The sequence below is a fragment of the Sus scrofa genome, chromosome 15 (assembly GCF_000003025.6).
Source record: "Sus scrofa isolate TJ Tabasco breed Duroc chromosome 15, Sscrofa11.1, whole genome shotgun sequence".
Classification (NCBI taxonomy): Eukaryota; Metazoa; Chordata; class Mammalia; order Artiodactyla; family Suidae; genus Sus; species Sus scrofa.
This window is the reverse complement of record NC_010457.5, coordinates 130,980,442-131,002,903: the sequence shown is the minus strand read 5'-3', so window position 1 is coordinate 131,002,903 and position 22,462 is coordinate 130,980,442. Positions and strand designations below refer to the sequence as shown.

The following is a 22,462-nucleotide window of genomic DNA, read 5'->3' as shown; positions in this document are numbered from 1 at the left end:
AAGAGTCTTCCTTTTTTGCTTTTTTTGCTTTTGGGAGCCATACCCGTGGAGGTTCCCAGGCTAGGTGTCAAATCGGAGTTATAGCCGCTGACCATAGCCACAGAGCCAGAGCCGAGCTTCATCTGCGACCTACACCACAAGCTCAAGGAAATGCTGGATCCTTAACCCACTGAGCAAGGCCAGGGATCGAACCCAAGTCCTCATGGATCCTAGTTGGGTTTGTTACTGCTGAGCCACAATGGGAACTCCCATAAGATTCTTTTTTTGTTTGTTTGTTTTGTTTTGTTTTGTTTTAGGTTTCTTTGTTTTGTTTTTTTTGGTCTTTTTGCTATTTCTTGGGCCGCTCCCGTGGCATATGGAGGTTCCCAGGCTAGGGGTCTAATTGGAGCTGTAGCCACCAGCCTACGCCAGAGCCATAGCAACACGGGAACCGAGCCGCATCTGTGACCTCCACCACAGCTCACGGCAACGCCAGATCGTTAACCCACTGAGCAAGGGCAGGGATCAAACCCGCAACCTCATGGTTCCTAGTCGGATTCGTTAACCACTGCGCCACGACGGGAACTCCCCCATAAGATTCTTTTTGCATTACCATATTTTGTATATATGCATTGGCCATTTCTGGAAGGATGTGTATGAAACTGTTAGTGATGGTTGTCATGGGAACTGGGAAGATGGGGTCAGAGAGAGACTTATTTTTATCCTATAACTTTTTTAAGTGATTTAACTTTTATTATGTGCATTTTTTAATATCTCAAAAATTAGTTAACCAAAAAAATGATAAGACATGAGAGCCTTACTTAGATCTGTCTTTCCCGCTCCGTAGCCCAGAGACTGGCTCCCGTGCTTCTGCCTCTCACTCCCTCCCACCTCACTCTCCACCCATAGAACCCAACCCTGGATCGGTCGAAATTCTAGAGATCCAGGCTGAAGAAGAGGAATAGCTGACCAGAGAGAACAGAGAGAAGCGTGGCCCAAGAGGTGATAGTTAAGCCTGAGAAAATCAAGTCTCAGGTCAAAGGTTGAGAATTGGGCCTTGAGAAAGAACCTAAAGAAAATGGACTATGGGAGTTCCCATCGTGGTGCAGTGGAAACGAATCTGACTAGGAGCCATGAGGCTACGGGTTCAATCCCTGGCCTTGCTCAGTGGGTTAAGGATCTGGTATTGCCATGAGCTGTGGTGTAGGCTGCAGATGCAGCTTGGATCTGGCATTGCTGTGGCTGTGGTGCAGGCCCGCAGCTGTAGCTCCGATTCGACCCCTAGCCTGGGAACCTCCATATGCTGCAGGAGTGGCCCTAAAAAGCAAAAACAAACAAACAAAAATGATTATGGCATGGGGTTTGGGAAGAAGGTTAGGAATGTTTTTTCCCACTTTCTCATTCCTGGTATAACAATATTCATAAGATCTAAAACTCAAGGAGTTCCTGTTGTGGCTCAGTGGTTAACGAATCTAAGAACCATGAGGTTGGGGGTTCGATCCCTGGCCTCACTCAGTGGGTTAAGGATCCGGCGTTGCCATGAGCTGTGGTGTAGGTCTCAGACGAGGCTGGGATCCCATGTTGCTGTGGCTGTGGTGTAGGCCAGCAGCTACAGCTCCGATTAGACTCCTAGCCTGGGAACCTCCATATGCTGTGGATGCGGCCCTAAAAGGACAAAAGACAAAAAAAAAAAAAAAAAAAAAAAAAAAAAAAAGTCTAAAACTCAGACCAATATTTCAGGATATTAGTATTTATTTATATTATCAATTTTTCTGTTATAGTCCCCATTTCAAACATTGCTTCATTCTCTCCATAAAGCACCTAAATGCCCAAGAGAATTTCAGTTCTTTGACATCTAAACCATATTTCCCACATTTCTTTTCGCATGCAATAGCAGAAATAAAAAAATTTTTAAAAAAGGAACTTTTTTGCCATTTGGTTCAGAAAATAGGGTTGTTGAAGTCATTTGGTTTTATCACAGGGATTTTTGCGGATTGGCCTAAATACCTAACTACCACTTGTAACTCATTGAAGATCTAAGCAACCAACTTAAAAATGGACAACCAATTTTAAAATGGATATAATTTGGAAAACAACTTGTTTTTAGGTTGGACTCAATCTCAATTCATGAATCAGCACTTTCAATTGAGTTGCTATGGGCACATTTTTGCCTGAAACAAAATCTAAAAAAATATTTTGATAGCTCATTTTCTGATTGTTCCTATTTATTTTTTTAAAGGTATCAGAAAAAAAATTCAAACTTCATAGACAAATGGCCAGAGAGTACAAACAGGCATATTATATGAGTTCCCATCGTGGCTCAGCGGTAACAAACCCGACTAGTATCCACGAGGATGCGGGTTCGATCCCTGGCCTTGCTCACTGGGTTAAGGATCCGGCGTTGCCATGAGCTGTGGTGTAGGTTGCAAACACGGCTCAGATCCCAGGTTGCTATTGCTGTGGCTGTGGTGTAGGCTGGCAGCTGCAGGTCCTATTTGACCCCTAGCCTGGGAACTTCCATATGCAGCCCTAAAAAAAAAGACAAAAAAAAAAAAAAAAAGACAAATTACAGAAAAAAATATAAATGGAAATTAAACATGATGACAATTTTCCTAGTTATTAGGAAAGTGCTATTAAACATCAGACGGGAAAAGATTAAAAAGAGTAACAATAGGAGTTCCCATCATGGCGCAGTGGTTAACAAATCCGACTAGGAACCATGAGGTTGCAGGTTCGATCCCTAGCCTTGCTCAGTGGGTTAAGGATCTGGTGTTGCCGTGAGCTGTGGTGTAGGTTGCAAGACGCAGCTCGGATCCCGCGTTGCTGTGGCTCTGGCATAGGCTGGTGGCTACAGCTCCGATTCGACCCCTAGCCTGGGAACTTCCATATGCCGCAGGAGCAGCCCAAAGAAATGGCAAAAAGACAAAAAAAAAAAAGAGTAACAATACCTAATTAGTGATGGCAAGGGTGTAAGAAAACTCCTAAATCCTGTTGGATGGATACAGTGGTAGGCAGTACTTTAACATTTAACACAGCACTTTTTGGGTGAACAATCTGTGAGTATAGTGAAATGATTGGCATTTTATGTAAGTTCTTCATAACTCAAAATTAAAACCGGTGACAGCAAAATATTAATGAAGTTTCATTTTACGAACAAACATTGAAATGATGTAAATTGCTCAATTTAATATTCTTTCAGAAATGGCATAATTATAAAGTTGGCATAACTGTACAGGTCAAATTGAAACCACACAACTCAGATTGGGACTTGAACCCAGCCAAGACTCACGTTAGGACTTGAACACACGGTCATTTAATTAAAACCACATGCCTGGTCTCGGGACTTACTGAAGTTTAGGTTCTTTATGTCTCAGAGCAGAAGGAATTCAGTCAGATGCAAAGAGATAGCTAAGAAGTGGATTTCTTGAGAGAGGCTGAGTGTGGGCCATTGCAGAAGGTAAGAGACCTCGAAATATGGGGTGGTGAGTTTTTTAGGAGCTGGGTGATTTCACAGACTAATGAGTGGGAGGATTATTCCAACTATTTGGGGGGAAAGGGTGGGGGTTTCCAAGAATTGGGCCACTGTTCACTTTTTGGCCTTTTAAGGTCAGCCTTGGTACTGTCACGGCACCTGTGGGCATGTCACTTAGCCTGTAATGCGTTACGATGAGCGTATAATGAGTCATAAGTTCCACTGGAAGTTGAGTCCAATGACATACTGGACCTACTTGGTTCTAACCAGCTATGCCATTTCTTTTTTAATTTTTTTCTTTTTTTAGGACCTCACCTGTGGCACATGGAATGTCCCAGGCTAGGGGTGGACTCTGAGCTGCAGCTGCCAGCCTCCACCACAGCCACAGCATGTGAGCCACATCTGCGAACCACGCCACAGCTTGCAGCCACACCAGATCCTTAACTCACTGAGCAAAGCCAGGGATCGAACCCACAACCTCAAGGACAATATGTTGGGTTCTTAACCCACTGAGCCACAACAGGAATTCCAAGCTACGTCAGATTGTATCCTGCCCACTTCCTTCTCATTTCGAAATGAGTTGTAGATGGCATTTGCCCTACAACTCAGAAGTGCTACTCCAGCTGGTTAACAGAAATACCACTGTAACCGAGCTAGGGCCTTGTGGGGCTCCTAGTCACACCAGGCTTTCAGTGTCCCCCATTTCTTGTTCTTAGAGAATAAGCCTCAGCCACCATGACCTTCCCTGAGTTCCAAAGGGCAGTTGCTAATCAGGGAAGAGATGCAGAGACCAGGAAGGAGCAGTGCAGACTTGGGACAGGGACCGAGTTCCTCCTTAAGGAATAGGCGTAACAATATCTTTGAGCCTTTCTGCAGAACTAAACCCCCCAAAATGCAAGAACTACTTGATGAAGCAGTCCTCATTCCTGGAAGAAGGAGGGCCACCAGAACCAGTCCTGGGGCCACTAAACACCTGCTTTGAAAGACAATGCAAGCTTGCCTCTACCCTGATCCTTATCTGTGGCCCTATTTTCCACCCCCCAAACTATAAATTCACCTCTTTATCCCTTCCAAAGGGGGCACAGTCTTTAAGGCCTTAGCCAGCTGTGGCCCTCTGCCTGGCAAAGCTATCTTTTTCTCCTTCATCCAAAACTCTGTCTCGTTTCTATTCGGCAACGGGAGACAGAGGCCACGTTCCAGCAGCACCATCTTTGTCTAGTTAATATTGCCTTACAAATGGTTTTCAAGAATCCACTCGGGTGCTCCCTGGTGGTTTAGTGGTTAGGGCGCTTTCACTGCTGTGGCACGGACTCAATCCCTGGTCTGGAAACTGAGATCCCACATCAAGCTGTTGAACTCCATGGCAAACATTTTTTTAAAAATATTCACCACTTAGGAGCTCTCTTCACGGCTCAGCGGTTAATGAACCCGACTAGGATCTATGAGGTTGTGGGTTCAATCCCTGGCCTCGATCCATGGGTTAAGGATCCAGCATTGCCGTGAGCTGTGGTGTAGGTCGAAGACGTAGCTCAGGTTGAGGCAGAATACTAACTCAGGTAGTCAGTGTAGGAGCCAGGGCTTTGATGCCTTCTTTGATATGGCTATTGATTAACATTTGTGGCTTAAGGGCTTCAGGGAATAACAATCCCCACAGGCCTTGTTTACTATAGAGAGTGTACCTACACCCAGAGGGAGGGACATTTATCTCTAAGCCCCTGTGACTCATTTTATGGGAAGAGAAGGGCAAAGAAACCATGCGACTTCCGGGACATGGACACCCCTCAGACCCCTATTGGACAAGCACTGATACAGGTAACTGGACAAGGCCAATGGGAGGAAACCACATCTTTCTGGACCCCACGCTGGTACCCCCTGGCTGCGCTCATGCCATTCAGAAGTTCCCAGGGCAGGAATAAACCCTCTCAACAGCCGCTATAGGAACAACTCCTTAGCCAGTTGAGTCACAAGGGATCTCCCCAAATTTAAAATTTAGGTTGTTGTGCATGGATCACCGCAGTAGGCAGAACAATGCTGCCACCCTTCCCCCCAGATGTTCCTTATCCTAATCTTCAGAACCTTTGAACTTAAATGGCAAAAGGGACTTTGCAGATGTGATTAAAGATCTCAAGATAGGGAGATGATCCTGGGTGAACTGGGAAACCCCAATATAATCAAAAGAGTCCTTAAAAGGAAATGAGGAGGCAGGAGAGTCAAAGTCAGAAAAGAGATGAGGGGAGTTCCCGCCTGGTGCAGTGGAAATGAATCCAACTAGGAACCATGAGGTTGCAGGTTCTATCCCTGGCCTCGATCAGTGCTAAGGATCCAGTGTTTCAGTGAACTGTGGTGTAGGTCGCAGACTCAGTTCAGGTCTGGAGGTGCTATGGCTGTAGTGTGCAAGTCAGCAGCTGTAGCTCCGGTTAGACCCCTAGCCTGGGAACCTCCACAAGCCACAGGTATGGCCCCCCACACCAAAAAAAAAAAGAAAGAAAATGGAGAAAAAAAAAAAGAAAGAAAGAAAAGGGATGAGGGGAGTTTCTGCTACAGTGAAGTGGGTTAAGGATCTAGTGTTGCTGTAGCTGTGGTGGAGACTGCAGTTTGGGCTTGGATTTGCTCCCCTGGCCCTGGAACTTCCATATACCTTGGGGTAATGACGGGGGGGAAAAAAGGGGGAGGGGGAAGAGCAAGTGCAAAGGCCCTGAGGTAGGAGTCTGCTTGGTTTGTACAAGAGACTCGGGGAGGGTCGGTGTGCCTGAAGCAGGGTGGGCGGGAGTGGGGGGTGGGGCCGAGGATCCCCCACTGCAAGACTTGGATTTTCACCAAGGGCGAGACAGGAAGTCATCAGAGGATTTGAAACAGAGTGGTAACAAGACTTAATGTATGTTTTTTTGTTGTTGTTGTTTTTGTTTTTTGTTTGTTGTGGGGTTTTTTTTTTTTTTTTTTTGTATTTTTGCCTTTTCTAGGGCTGCTTCTGCAGCATATGGAGGTTCCCAGGCTAGGGGTCCAATCGGCCTACGCCAGAACCACAGCAACGCAGGATCCGAGCTTTGTCTGCGACCTACCCCACAGCTCACAGCAACGCCGGATCCTTAACCCACTGAGCAAGGCCAGGGATCGAACCCAAAACCTCATGTTTCCTGGTCGGATTCGTTACCCACTGCGCCACAATGGGAACTCCAATATATGTTTTTAAAGGCTGATTCTGGCTGCTGTGCCAAGAACAAAGGATTGTGGGGCAAGGGCAGGAGGAGGGAGACCAGTTAGAAGCTAGTTCAATGATCTGGGAGAGAGGTTGTCATTGGTGGGACCAGGGTTGGTGTTGGCGAGAAGCATTCGTTTATTAGTTATCTGTACAAATGATCCCCAAATGTGCAGGCTTAAAACCAGCATTGATTAACTCACAGTTCTGAGGTTCAGGTACCTAGGAGTGGCTTAGCCAGGTGGTTCTGGCTCAGGGTCTGTCTCCCATGAGGTTACAGTCAACAAATCACCTCAGATGACGGATCTGCATCATCTGAGACCTTGATGGAGGCTGTATTTTTGGCCATGCCCAAAGCAGGAGAAATTTCCCCAGTCAGGGATCGAACCTACACCACGGCAGTGACAACTTGGGATGCTTCAGCCACTGAACCACCAGGGAATTCCAAAAACTGAAATTTTAAAAGCCCGTTTAGGTGTATCCCCTTCCTCCCTCTTTTTTTTTTTTTTGGTTTTTTTTGGGGCCGCACCTATGGCATTTCGATGTTCCCAGGCTAAGGGTCTAATCGGAGCTACAGCTGCTGGCCTACACCACAGCCACAGCAACACAGGATCCAAGCCAGGTCTTCGACCTACACCACAGCTCTCGGCAACACCAGATCCTTAACCCACTGAGCAAGGCCAGGGATCAAACCTGTGTCCTCATGGATCCTAGTCATATGCACTTCCACTGAGCCACAAGGGGCACGCCACAATTTTCTGTTTTCTGTTTTTTAAGAACCCACTGTTGTGTTACATCTGATAATTACATATCAGTGTTTCAAATGATGAGAGATTTGATACTTCTCGGGCAGAATCTATCACTAACTAAAGAGATGTTAGCCGTAAGTACTAAGAGGCTCCCCTTCCTACCCTGAAGGTGTGAATTCTCCAGGAAGTTTTCATGAGTTTCTTTTGTTTCTCCAGGTTTTGCTGATCGATATTCACTCCTCAGAGAGATCTTCCACCATCTAAAGATTACCTGTGATTGAACAGATAGGAGGGGAGATGCATTAAAACTGATTTCAGTACAATGGCTGTGTCTAGGTCTGGGGTTTTAAAAAAAATCACCATCATGGAGTTCCCTGATGGCTTAGTGGGTTACAACTCTGGCATTGTCACTGCTGTGGCTCTGGTTACTGCGGTGCTGCAGGTTCAATCCCTGACCCGAGAACATCTGCAGGCATGGTCAAAGGAAAAAAAAAAAAATCACTGTCACAGAAGGCACATAGGCTGGGTGCCCAACATCAGCTATAATCTCACGAACTGACATCACATCAAATTAGAAGTGAGGTCTGTGCTTCAGTGAACATTTTCTGTGGCAATTAGGGGCACAAAAATCAAAGTGCTGGAAGGAATCTTAAAAATCTATCAAGTCAATTGATGTTTCAATCACCCCGGGCTAAAAGGCTAGGTGTTTCTTGACATCGATGAGAACGGAGATTCTTCACTTTGGAAGCCAATTCCAAAGTAATTACTCGGCTCACCTCCTCCTTTCCTGGTCGACAGGGCGGACGCAAGGAGTCGACCCTTTTCTCCCGGAGAGCAGAGCGTACTTGGAAAGGGTCAGGAAAAGCACCATTATGCCCTGATGGATGCATGAAAGTGTCATTACCCAGGACACTTCGTGGTAATGGATCTGCTGAAAGTGCCTTTGCCTTCCATGAGCTTTTGTTTTATCAGAAGCAAACCTCATTTCCATGGTTACCAACTGCTCCTAAGTGCTATGTGCATTTCATGGCATCTTCGACCAAACTCACTTCTTGAGGGAGAAGATGGGTAAGGAGACAGTGACTGGCTGCAACGGGTTGGCTTTTTTCTAGTTCTAGATTCTTGCCTCAATGGTATTGCCACGTAAGGTTAAAAATCAGTGCAGGTTCTACCCTAGGCAAGATTGTTAAGCAAGAGAAACTTGCTGGGAGTTCCCGTGGTGGCGCAGTAGTTAACGAATCTGACTGGGAACCACGAGGTTGCAGGTTCGATCCCTGCCCTTGCTCAGTGGGTTAAGGATCCGGCGTTGCCATGAGCTGTGATGTAGGTCGAAGACTCGGCTCAGATCCCGTGTTGCTGTGGCTGTGGTGTAGGCCTGATTAGACCCCTAGCCTGGGAACCTCCATATGCCACAGAAGCGGCCCTAGAAAAGGCAAAAATACAAAAAAAAAAAAAAAAAAAAAAAGAGAGAGAGAGAGAGAGAAACTTGCTGAGACAAGTCCCTTTATTCAATGTCCTCTGCCCCCTCCTGGCCCGCCCAGCCCTCCCTGTGGTCCTCATAGGTCCTGGGTGCACTTCCTTGGGCCTCTGCACTGGCTTCGACCATTCTCTGCCCCCTTCCCAAGGCCCTTCTTGGTGTTGGTCTGGAAGGCCCCATCTCCCCAGCCCTTTGGCAGCACAACTTCTGGCCTCCTTACGCCTCCCCCCTGGCCTGCATGGCTGGGCCTCAGCCAGCTTTCCCTCCTTCTAGAGCCGCCCTCCCGTCTCCCTCCTTTCTCCCCGGGACTCCCCATTCCTGATGTTTGAGAGAAGGTGGAACCCTTTCTAGGGAGGAAAAAGACCTTTTTTTTTTAATGGGGCTGTACCCACAGCATATGAAAGTTCCCAGGCTAGGGGTCCAGTCGGAGCTACAGCCACCAGCCTACACCACAGCCACAGCAACACAGGATCTGAGCCGCTTCTGTGACCTACACCACAGCTCACAGGCAACGCTGGATCCTTCACCTACTGAGTGAAGCCAGGGATCGAACCTACGTCCTCATGAATACTCGCCAGGTTTGTAACCCACTGAGCCACAAGGGGACCTCCAGGAAGAGACCTTTTACACCATCTTACTGAGCACACTGCCGAACAGAAAGTAGGTCCACAATAAATACTTGTTGGGCACACTTAAGGGGATTTTCGTTCAGATTTTGTTGCTAATCTCCACACGAGCTGAGGGGAAAATATGTATGTAAATTACAAAACTCTGTAATCTCTCAAAACTGCGGTAGCTGATTCCTTCCAGAAAACCCCTTAGCCTACCACTTTTGTTTTTTCTCAGCATGAGACTCACCAAAATCATCCTGTTAAGTAGCTTTCTGCCCTATCTCCATGGCGTTCAGAGTCTATCAGTCTGTTAGGGCTGCCATAAAAAAAAAAAAAATCACAGGAGTTCTCATCGTGGCTCAGTGGTGACAAACACCACTCGTATACCTGGGGACGCAGGTTTGATCCCAGGCCTCGGTCAGAGGGTTAAGGATCTGGCAATGCTGCAAGGTGTGGAGTAGGTCATAGGTGGGGCTTGGATCCTGCATGGCTGTGGCTGCAGCTGTGGTCAGCAGCTGCAGCCCTGATTGAACCCCGAGTCTGGGAACCTCTATATGCTCTGGATGGGGCCCTAAAAGAGCAAAAAAAAAAAAAAAGGAAAGAAAGGAAACCACAGACTGGGTGGCTCAGCAGAAACAGAAACGTATTCCCTCACACTTCTGGAGGCTAAAAGTCCAAGATCAAGGTGTCAGCAAGATTGGTGTCTCCTGAGGCCTCTCTCCCTGGCCTGCAGGTGCCACCTTCTTCCTGTGTCCTCATGTGGCCTTTCTCCTCTGAGCCTGGGCAATCCTGGTGTCTCCTCCTGGTCATAGTGGATTAGGGCCCATCCTTATGACCTCATTCAAACGTAATTCTCTTTTTTTTTTTTTGGCCTCTCTTGTGGCATGCAGAAGTTCCTGGGCTAGGGATTGAAACCATGCCTTAGAAGTGACAACGCCGGATCCTTAACCTGCTGATTCATCAGGGAACTCCCTTAATTAGTTCTTGAAAGGCCCTGTCTACAAATAGTTACATTAAGGATTAAGATTTCAACATAAGAGTTTAAGCAAGGGAGGAAGGAGGCCAATTCAATCTAAAACAAGAGGATATCAGGTATGACAGTGGAAAGAACATGGTTCTTAAAGTTTTTTGTTTTTATTTTTTAATAGCCACTCAAGCATAAGGAAGTTCCTGGGCCAGGGATAGAATCCAAGCCATAGCTGCGACCTATGCCGTAGCTGTGGCAACACTGGATCCTTTAACTCACCAGGCCAGGGATTGAACCTGCATCTCCACAGTAACCCCAGCCGCACTGCAGTCAGACTAATTTGTTTGTCTTTTACACCCATGGCATATGGAGGTTCCCAGGCTAGGGGTCCAATTGGAGCTGTACCCGCCAGCCTACACCACAGCCACAGCAATGCCAGATCCGAGCCGTGTCTGCGACCTACACCACAGCTCACGGCAACACCAGATCCTTAACCCACTGAAGGCCAGGGATGGAACCTGAATCCCCATGGATACTAGTCCGATTTGTTTCCACTGAGCCATGGCAGGAACTCCGCTGACTTTTTTTAAAAAAATTTTATTAGAGTTGATTTATAATTGGCTGTCAATTTCTGCTGTACAGAAAAGTGACCCGGTTATACATACATATATATACATATATATACACACACACACACACACACACACACACACACACACACACACACATTCTTTTTCTCACATTATCCTCCGTCATGTTCTATCGCAAGTAATTAGCTACAGTTCCCTGTGTTGTACGGCAGGCTCTCATTGCTTATCCACTCCAAACACTATTGTCCACATCTACTAGCCCCAAATTCCCACCCATCCCGCTCCCTCTTCCCACCCCTTGGCAACCACGAGTCTGTTCTCCATGTCCATGAGTTTGTTTCTTGTCTGTACATAGGTTCATTTGTGCCATGCATTAGATTCCAGGTATAAGTGATATCATATGGTATTTGTCCTTCTCTTTCTTGCAGTCTGATTTTTTTAACCCACTGTGCCACAGCAGAAACTCCAAAAGAGCATGAATTTTGAAACGTAGACGGACATAGCCCATTTATTTAATCTCTCTGCACTTCAATTTTCCTTCTCTTTTTCATCCATTAAATATCCCACTAAAATTAATACTAAATACTATAAGTAACATTCCCGGTATTTTTTTTTCTTTTTATAGTTGCACCTGCAGTACATGGAAGTTCCTGGGATAGGGGTTGAATTGGAGCTGCAGCTGTAGCGTATGCCACAGCCATGGCAACACCAGATCTGAGCCACATCTGCAACCCAAACCACAGCTTGTGGCAATGCCGGATCATTAATCCACTGAGTTGAGCCAGGGATCGAACCCTCATCCTCACAGAGACAATGTCAGGTCCTTAAGCAGCTGAACCAGGTAGATGCCAGGTAGTTTGAAGGCTAGGAGTTGAATAGGAGCTATAGTTGCCAGCCTACACCACAGCACAGCAACGCCAGATCCAAACCGCGTCTGCGACCTACATCAGCTCATGGCAATGCCAGATCATTAACCCACTGAGTGAGGCCAGGGATCAATCCGCATGGATCCTAGTCAAGTTCGTTACTGCTGAGCCACAATGGGAACTGCCTTCTTTACTCTTGGCATATGGAAGGTCCCAGACTAGAGGTCAAATCAGAGCTCCAACTGTCGGCCTACACCACAGCCAGAGCAAAGCCAGATCCAAGCCACCTCTGCGACCTCACCACAGCTCACAGCAATGCTGGATCCTTAACCCACTGAGGGAGGCCAGGGATCGAACTTGCATCCTCGTGGATGCTCATCAGATTCATTTCCACTGAGCCACGACGGGAACCCCTCCCTGCTTTGTTCTTTATACATATAATCTAGAACTTTTAGAACTAATTGGGAAGTCAGAAATAATTTAGTCCCTTTCCTGAGACTCACGTACGTGAGGGAAATGTTTCAAAGAGGTTAAGTCAGAAATGAAGTCAGCCTTCCCTACAACCACTCTACCAGATGTTATATTACAGTTGAACTCGGACACAAGAAAGACAGACACAGAGGGAGTCTGGAAGGTCAGTGGGAATGTCTCCCCCGCATCCACCTTGGCACTCTGCAGAAACCTTCACCGGAAGGTCCCCTCTGGGGCACATGCCCCTAAGTTACAATGATGTAATCAGCTAGACCTCCAGCCAGATGGAGCAACTAAATTGTGGGTTAAATGCAAGTGTTTGGAACGTTTGAGTTCTAGACAGGGCGTTACTCCAGAAACATCTGGTTACTGCGCTTACTTCTTATGTGGTTCAAAAATAGGCAGAGAGGAGTTCCTGCTGCGGCACAGCAGGATGGGTGGCATCTCTGCAGCACCGGGACACAGAGGGTTCAAGGATCCGGCCCTGTGGGTTCAAGGATCCGGCCCTGTGACAGCTGCAGCATAGTCAGCATCTGATCCCCAGCTTGGGAACTCCACACGCTACAGGGTGGTCAAGAAAGAAAAATAGAGGCAGAGAAACACCTGTATAATCTTACTTGTCAGCCTCATATCTTGCCCATCTTTCATTTCATCCATTAAAAACGATTTCCGACGAACCCAACTAGGAACCATGAGGTTGCAGGTTTGATCCCTGGCCTCCCTCAGTGGGTTAAGGATCTGGCGTTGCCGTGAGCTGTGGTGTAGGCCGGCAGCTAAAGCTCCGATTTGACCCGTAGCCTGGGAACCTCCATATGCTGTGGGTGTGGCCCTAAAAAAGACCAAAAAAAAAAAAAAAGAAAGAAAGAAAGAAAGAAATTTCTGGGAGTTCCTGTCATGGCTCAGCAGTAAGGATCCTGACTAGTGTCCATGAGGACGAGGGTTCACCTTGCTCAGTGGGTTAAGGATCCAGCATTGCTGTGAGTTGTGGTGTAGGTCGCAGGTGTGGTTCGGATCCTGTGTTGCTGTGGTTGTGGTGTAGGCCCGCAGCTACAGCTCCCATTTGACCCCTAGCCTGGGAAACTCCATATAGTCCATGGGTGTGGCCCTAAAAAGCAAAAAAAAAGAAATAAAAAAAATTCTGACATCTCTTTTGCAAATTAATTAACCCTCTGGTTCTTTTTTTTTTTTTTTTTTTGTCTTTTTGCCATTTCTTGGGCTGCTCCTACAGCATATGGAGGTTCCCAGGCTAGGGATCAAATCGGAGCTATAGACGCCAGCCTACACCAGAGTCACAGCAACTCAGGATCCGAGCCTCGTCTGCAACCTACAACATAGCTCACGGCAACGCCGGATCCTTAACCCGCTGAGCAAGGCCAGGGATTGAACCCACAACCTCATGGTTCCCAGTCGGATTCGTTAACCACTGAGCCACGATGGGAACTCCTAACCCTCTGGTTCTGATTTAGAAGGCCATATTTGAAGGGCTGGCCATAATGGCCTCTGAAGGGAGGAGCCTCAGGGCACAGACCCAAGTTACCTTGTACACACAGACACACATCCGACCCGGCTCCTCTGAGGTATTTAAAGTGAATGACTGAGACTATAACACTTGCCTAAGGAAACACAGCTGGCTGGAACCAGAATCCAAGCCTCCTCACTCCTAACTGGTAAACACAGGGTTTGTTCTGAGTCACAAAGCTCTCTTTATACACAGCCTTCATCCCACAGCTCATCAGACCACGCCTACAGAGCAGGACACCAGACATTCACTGCTCAGAACCACCACTCAGCCTAGTCAAGACTATGCTACAGGCCAATATCCCTAATGAACGTAGATGCAAAAATCCTCAACAAAATACTAGCAAACTGAATCCAAAAGCACATTAAAAGGATCATAAATCCTGACCAAGTAGGATTTATCATTGGGATACAAGGACGGTTCAACATATGAAGACCAATGAATGTCATACGCCAAGTTGACAGAATAAAAGATAGAAATCACAAAAAAGACTATTATGTTTGACACACTGTACTTAAGAAAACAGAAAAAGATATTAGACACTTATTAGCTCTCAAATCAGTACATTTCTTTTTTTCTTCTTTTATTTTATTTTATTTTTTTTTGGTCTTTTTAGGGCTGCACCTGCGGCATATGGAGGTTCCCAGGCTAGGGGTCTAATCAGAGCTGCAGCTGCTGCCTACACCACAGCCACAGCCACGTCAGATCTGAGCCATGTCGGTGACCTACACCATAGCTTACGGCAATACCAGATCCTTAACCCGCTGAGCGAGGCCAGGGATTGAACCTGCGTCCTCATGGACACTAGTCAGGTTCACTTACGCTGAGCCACCACAGGAACTCCTCAAATCAGTAAATTTTTTTGTGTTCAAACCCAATGTTAGTGAGGACAAGGAACAATGAGAGCCTGCAATATTCAGTGAGAGGGATGTAAATTGGCTTGCAAATATCTAACAGAAACTTTATTTTTTAAATTTGGGGGGGGGTCTTTTTAGGGCTGCACCCACATATATGGAGGTTCCCAGGCTAAGAGTCAAATCAGAGCTATAGCCACTGGCCTACACCACAGCCACAGCAGTGCGGGTCCAAACCATGCCTGTGACCCACACCACAGCTATGGCAATGCCAGATCCTTAACCAACTGAGCGAGACCAGGGATGGAACATGAGTTCTCATGGATACTAGTTGGGTTCGTTGCTGCTGAGCCACAACAGGAACTCCAGCACTTCCCAGGGGTTTTGCAACTGTTTAGAACTGGCTGGAATGTGTTTCATCAGGCTCTCAACCACCTGTAAGCAGTGCATGACTGTCTTTTTATGGATGAAGAAGCTGACCGCAGCCAAGATAAACAACTTGCCCAGGCAGAGTCTGACCCAGAAGGAGTCTCGTTCTCCTTCAGTCCCTCTCCTGGAAGAGCAGGCAATCCGCTTCCTTATAAGATACAACTACCATTTGGCATCTTAGCAGAAATCATGTGACCCATGAGAATTCTTTAAAAATTCTATTTATATTTAGCATATTTTTAGATTTCTCATAGATTGCCAGTGAATCTTTTTTAAAAACTAGAAAATTGAGCTTCCTTTTATTTAGTTGGGTTTTTTTTTTGTTTGTTTTTGCTTTTGTTTTTTTGGCCATACCCACAGGCAGGCAGAAGTTCCCAGGCCCCAGGATACAGCAGTGACATGAGGCACAGCAGTGACAATGCTAGATCCTTAACCCACTAGGCTACCAGAGAACTACAATCAAGCTTACTTTTTTGTTGTTTTTTGTCTGTTTGTTTGTTTGTTTGTATTTTTTAGGGCATATGGAGGTTCCCAGGCTAGGGGTTGAATCAGAGCTGTAGCCACTGGCCTACGCCAGAGCCACAGCAGCGCGGGATCCGAGCCACATCTGCAACCCACACCACAGCTCACGGCAACGCCGGATCCTTAACCCACTGAGCAAGGCCAGGGATCGAACCCACAACCTCATAGTTCCCAGTCAGATTCGTTAACTACTGCGCCAAGACGGGAACTCCAAGACCTCTTTTTTAAAAGTAAGCTCAGGAGTGTTTCCATTGTGGACAACACACAGCCCCACCACAGGCCCCCAGGTCAGAGATTGTGCCACTCCTGTCACTACATCGGCTGAAAATCCTACCACTGGGACAAAACTAGAGACTCTGAGGGTTTGGATTTAAACCCTAGTCTCTGTCATTTACCTTGGGCAAATGTCTTTTTTGCTTTTTTTCTTTTTTAGGGCCACACCTGCAGCATATGAAGGTTCCCTGGCTAGGGGTCGAATCAAAGCTACAGCTGCTGGCCTAGACCACAGCCGCAGCAACGCCAGATCCGAGCTGAGTCTGCAACCTACACCACAGCTTGTGGATCCTGAACCCACTGAGCAAAGCCAGGGATCAAACCCACATCCTCATGGATCCTAGTCGGGTTTGTTAACCCCTGAGCCACGAAGGGAACGCCAACCTTGGGCAAATCTTAATCTCTTTTGATCTCAATGTCTTCATCTCCAACAATGCTCACCTCATTGAATTTTGGAGGGATGACCTGGATAAATCCAAAGTGCCCAGCCCGGTGACAGACAGAGGATGCCAGCACCTGAGCTTCCGGGAGGAAGGTCTTTGCCTCTTTCCTTCTCCCTTTTCCTCTTGTTCCTCTGCTGGTCGGTCCTTCATATTTATAACAACACACACTCAGCCCCAAATACCAACAGATCAGAACCTTGTCCTTGTTCTCATCAACTATCTAGCAATATTCAATCATACTTCAACAAGCTGTGTTTGTGTGTTTGTTTGTTTGGTCTTTTTTAATGGAAGTTCCCAGGCTAGCAGTGTACCTGGAGCTGCCGCTGCAGGCCTGTGCCACAGCTACAGCAACACTGGATCTGAGCAATATCTGCAAAGTACACCAGAGCTTGCTGGTAAAGCCAGATCCTAAACCTACTGAGCTAGGCCAGGGATCAAACCTGCATCCCCACAGGAGTTGGGTCCTTAACCCACTGAGCCATAAGGGGAACTCTTTTTTATTTTTTGTTTTTTGCTGTGCCCTCAGCATGTAGAAGTTCCTGGACCGGGGATAAAACCTGAGCTACAGCTGTAACCCAAGCCACAGCAGTGACAGCACTGGATCCTTAACCCGCTTTAACACAAAGGAACTCAAGGAAAAAAATTTTTTATTTTTATTTATTTATTTATTTTTGTCTTTTAGGGCAGGGAGAAGGTTGAGGAAGCGGCTTTGCTGTGGGCCATGGTGTAGGTTACAGACACAGCTCGGGTCCCGCGTTGCTGAGGCTGTGTTGTAGGTGGGCAGCTGTAGCTCTGATCTGACCCCTAGCCTGGGAACTCCAAAGTTTTGCTTTCTTAATTGTATTCTTCAAAGATCTTTATTTCACCTTTTCACTCTGACTTGGTATATGATCTTTCTAATCATCAGTAATCATTAAGAGGTATATATTCTTTGCTCTAAGTATTTTCTCAGAAGCATAATTAAAGGGTCATGTATCAGAGTTCTTGACATGGCTCAGTGGGTTATGAACGCGACTAGTATCCATGAGGATACAGGTTCGATTCCTGGCCTCACTTAGAGGGTTAAGGATCTGGCATTGTCATGAGCTGTGATGTAGGTCACAGACGTGGCTCAGATCTGGCATTGCTGTGGCTGTGGCATAGGCCAGCAGCTACAGCTCTGATTCGACCCCTAGCCTGGGAACTTCCGTATACCATGGGTGCAGCCCCAAAAAAAGACCAAAAAAGAAGAAGAGGGGTCATCTATCTATCCAGTTAATACACAAATTTGCTCATAAAGGATTAGGGTGACTTCCCGGCTACTCTACTAAATGGGGCATATTCTGAATCTTTGTTAGCATCTGTCCAAGAAACACAACTGTAATTTAGCACACAACTGCTTTGGCTTTCTCCTGCAGACTATTGTTATTCCATCAGATCAAATTTCTCCCTGTTTTGGAAATCATATGTAATTAGGGGATTTTCCAGCATGGGTTGAGATACTGTATCATGGAACGTTTATGATAGATTTTTATTAGGTGAGGAAGGATTATGTTATCAGAACAGCCTACTGAGAAATGGAGAAGCAAGAATTGCAAGGGCAAACTGCATGTAATTTTACCTTTCGATATTACTCAAAAGCTTCAAAGAATTTGCATTTCAAAACGTAGAGAGATACTTTTTTTTTTTTTTTTTTGCTTCATAGGGCCACACCCAAGGCATATGGAAGTTCCCAGGCTAAGTAAGGGTCAAATCGGGGCTGCAGCTGCCCGCCTACACCACAGCCACAGCAATGAGGGACCTGAACCGTGTCTGCAACCTACACCATGGCTCAGAGCAATGCTGCCTCCTCAGCCCTCTGAGCAAGGCCAGGGATTGAACTCATATCCTCATGGATACTAGTCGGATTTGTTTCCGCTGCGCCACAACAGAAACTCCAGAGCTAGCCTCCTTTAAAAAAAAAAAAAAATGTCTTTTATTGAAGGTGTATTAATTTCTACTGCAAAGTGATTTAGTTATACACATTCTTTTGCATATTCTTTTCCCTTATGGTTCATCACAGGATATTGAATATCCTTCCCTGTGCTATATGGAAGAGCTTGTTCATCCATCCTACTTCTAATAGTTTGCATCTGCTAATCCCAGACTCCAGTCCATCCATTCCTCAGCCCGCTCACCCTGGGCAACCACAAGTCTGTTGTCTGTGTCTGTGAACAGAGCTAGCCTCTTTTTGATTTCCACCTTCAGAACTCTGTAAACAGCTCAAATTCTAGATTCAAACTGTGCTCTCCCATAGCTTCTGGATTTTCTTCCAAACTTTTGCTTTGGTGCTTGGGCTCCCAGGTTGTTTTCTGTTTCTAGCTATTACAAATATAGTTTCCTGGAGTTCCCATCATGGCTCAGTGGTTAACGAATCCGACTAGGAACCATGAGGTTGAGGGTTCGATCCCTGGCCTCGCTCAGTGGGTTAGGGATTCGGCATTGCCATGAGCTGTGGTGTAGGTCGCAGACGCGGCTCGGATCCCGCGTTGCTGTGTCTCTGGCATAGGCTGGCAGCTGCAGCTCCTATTGTACCCATAGCCTGGGAACCTCCATATGCCTCGGGCCCAGCCACAGAAAAGACAAAAAGACAAAACAACAACGACAAATACAGTTTCCATACATATTTGTGTACAACTTCCTGCCCTCTTTACCCCTTTTAAAAGGTGTTAACCAGGAGTTCCCGTTGTGGCTCAGCAGAAACAAATCTGACCAGCATCCATGAAGATGCAGGTTCAATCCCTGGCCTTGCTCAGCAGATTAAGATCTGGTGTTGCCATGACCTGTGGTGTAGGTCACAGATGTGGCTCAAATCCGGTGTTGCTGTGGCTGAGGTGTGGGCCAGCGGCTATAGCTGCTATTCGACCCTAGCCTGGGAACCTCCATGTGCCGAACAAGAGTCTCCTTGTAGCACAGCTGGTTAGGCATCAATGTTGTCACCGCAGAGGCTCCAGTTGCTGCTGTGGCATGAGTTTGATCCCTGGCCGGGGAACTTCCACACGTGCTGGAGGCCAAACAAACAAACAAACAAACAAAAAACGTTAACTGTCTTCTATGTCTTCTATTAGTTAACAACCCTTTATACTACATTGTCCCCGGTAAAATAAGTGTGGTTTCTGCCTCCTTGGCGGACCTTGCTTGAGATACTTGGAATGAATCTTTTGCAGTTTATTTTGCGGGGTACTTGCTGACAGCTTTTAATCTGGGAATATGTCACATCTAGGACATTTTCTTGTATATTTTTCTTCTGGAATTCTTTTTTTTTGTAGATATTGGACATCCTGATCTAATTTGTTTATTATTATTTTTTTTTCCTATTATCTGTCTCTTACTTTTGGTTCTTTTTTTCTAGATTTTCTTGATTTTATCTTCCAACTCTTTTATGGATTTTGTTTTTCCTATTTTTTTCTTTTTCTTTCTTCCTTTCTTTCTTTCTTTCTTTTTTTTTTTCTTTTTAGGACTGCAACCACTGCAAAGGAGGTTCCCAGGCTAGGGGTCTAATCGGAGCTACAGCTGCTGGCCTGCACTACAGCCACAGCAATGCCATATCCGAGTTGCGGAGGGGACGAAGAAGAAAGTGATTCTAACCACCTCTTTTTTTTTTTTTTTTTGGTCTTTTTGCCTTTTCTTGGGCCGCTCCTGCGGCATGTGGAGGTTCCCAGGCTAGGGGTCCAATTGGAGCTGTAGGCACCAGCCTACGCCAGAGCCACAGCAACGCGGAATCCGAGCCACGTCTGTGACCTACACAGGGTAACACTGGATCCTTATCCCACTGAGCAAGGCTAAGGATCGAACCAGCAACCTCGTGGTTCCTAGTCAGATACATTAACCACTGCGCCACGACGGGAATTCCTCTAACCCCCTCTTAAACAGAATTTCAACCATCCCTACTGTTTCTAGGTCCTCTTTTACCCTAGCTTTCAAAAGAACCTGTTTCCACCCATCCCTGAGACGCCCTTCTCTGGGTTCTAGGGTGCAAATCTGATTGATTCTTGGCTTCCCTACCACTAGCTTAGATTTCAGCTTTTTCAGGGCTGTTAAATCAGCTACCAGCAAGCCATCTGCTTTCCACAAAACAAAATTACTGCCTTCGTCGCCTTTCCCATTCTCCTTGTCTTTGTGGGTTTATGCTTTAGAAAACCCTATAATTGTTGTTTTGGTAGTGTTGCCAGAAGGAGGGAAGATGTATAATAATACTTAAACTAGAGGCTGCACTTTGTGTATTCTTAAGAGGTTTAAAATGCTGTCGAGAATCTGATGTTCTATATTTGTCATTTTTTATTAAATGCATAAGATGGTAGTCAACGTTTAAACTTAGGAATATCTACTAAGTTTATAATGATTTTAAGATGTTTAAAAGTTTAAGAGAGTTTGGTCATCTACATTTTTTCTTTTGGCCACACCCATGGGATGTGGAAGTTTCCTGGGCCCAGGAATCAAACTTTGGCCAAAGCAGTGACCCAAGCCACTGCAGTGACAATACCCGACCCTTAACCCACTGCACCACAAGAGAACTCCTAATTTATAATTTTTAAGGTAATTTTATTGTGTGTAAATAGTGCTTAAATGTTTAAAGGATTACAATTTAAGCGTACAAGCTAATATTAATCAAAGAACCATGAAAAAAAGTGTTTTTAATTTTAATAAAAAGTAACTTCAAAGAGAAAATCATGTTCTAAAGTGGCATGATTGTCTAAATAGAATTAAATCTTTTCTCTAGATAATTGATAAAAAATAACTTGATTTATAATTGAATTTACTAGTTTTGGAAGTTGTAGTTGAGGTTTTAAAGAAGAATAGACTTTTAACTTCTACCTTTAATTGAATATTTGTGATAAACACATGTTTTTTGTCTTGGTTTGGTTTTTTGTCTTTTAAGAGCCACACCCTCAGCAAATGGAAGTTCCCAGGCTCGAGGTCAAATCAGAGCTGGAGCCACCAGCCTACACCACAGTCATAGCAACACCAAATCTAAGTCATGTCTGAAACCTACGCTGAAGCTCACTGCAACACCGGCTCCTTAAACCACTGAGCAAGGCCAGGGATTGAACCTGCGTCCTCATGGATACTAGTTCGGTTGGTAACTCATTGAGCCAAGACATGTAATTGTAATAAATGTAAAATGTTTGTAACAGATTATAAATAATTACAAATAATTATAAAATAGAGTTTCTTAAATCAGGTTTAAAAGATTTTTTTTTTTTTTTTTTGGTCTTTTTGCCATTTCTTGGGCCGCTCCCTCAACATATGGAGGTTCCCAGGCTAGGGGTCCAATTGGAGCTGTAGCCTCCGGCCTACACCAGAGCCACAGCAATGTGGGATCTGAGCCGCATCTGGGACCTACACCACAGCTCATGGCAACACCAGATCCTTAACCCACTGAGGGAGGCCAGGGATTGAACCTGCAACCTCATGGTTCCTATTCAGATTCATTAACCACTGAGCCACTACAGGAACTCCCAGATTTAAAAGATTTATTTAGGAAATTGGGGACAATTGAGTGGCCACCTGGAAAAAGAAAATTGATTTATGCTTCATACCAGGATAAGCTCCAAATAGATCAAAGATCTGCATTTTAAAAAATGAGAACACACCAGTACTTGAACAAAAAAAGAAATGAATTCTCTTACTATCTTTCCATGTCTCAAAATACAAAAGCCAGAGAAGATTGATACATTTGATTATATAAATGTAAAAAACTTTAGCATGGCAAATCTCCAAAGATTTGTTTGGAAATGTATAAAGCAGGTTTTGTTCATAATACCTCCAAATTAGAAACAATCAAAATATCCACTGATGGGGAAATAAATACATCCATATGACAAAATATTACTCAGCAATAAAAAGAACTACTGATGCATGGAGAAAATATGTTTGAATCTCAAAAGCATTACACTAAGTGAAAGAAGCCAGATATTAAAAAGAACCAGGAGTTCCCTTTGCGGCTCATCGGATTATGGACCTGACTGTTTCCATGAAGATGTGGGATCAATCTCTGGCCTCCCTCAGTGGGTTAAGTATCCAGC

The 22,462-nt window shown here is 45.5% G+C and overlaps 1 protein-coding gene across 1 annotated transcript in view; it reads right to left on the bottom strand.

Moving 5' to 3' along the window:
* FBXO36 (F-box protein 36) overlaps nucleotides 1–22,462 on the bottom strand; it is an 89,224-nt gene that overhangs the window by 26,185 nt on the left and 40,577 nt on the right. The window contains exon 2 of the mRNA XM_021075100.1: nucleotides 7,559–7,667. Coding sequence (XP_020930759.1) covers nucleotides 7,559–7,667 — 109 coding nt within the window. The remainder of the gene's footprint in view (nucleotides 1–7,558; nucleotides 7,668–22,462) is intronic.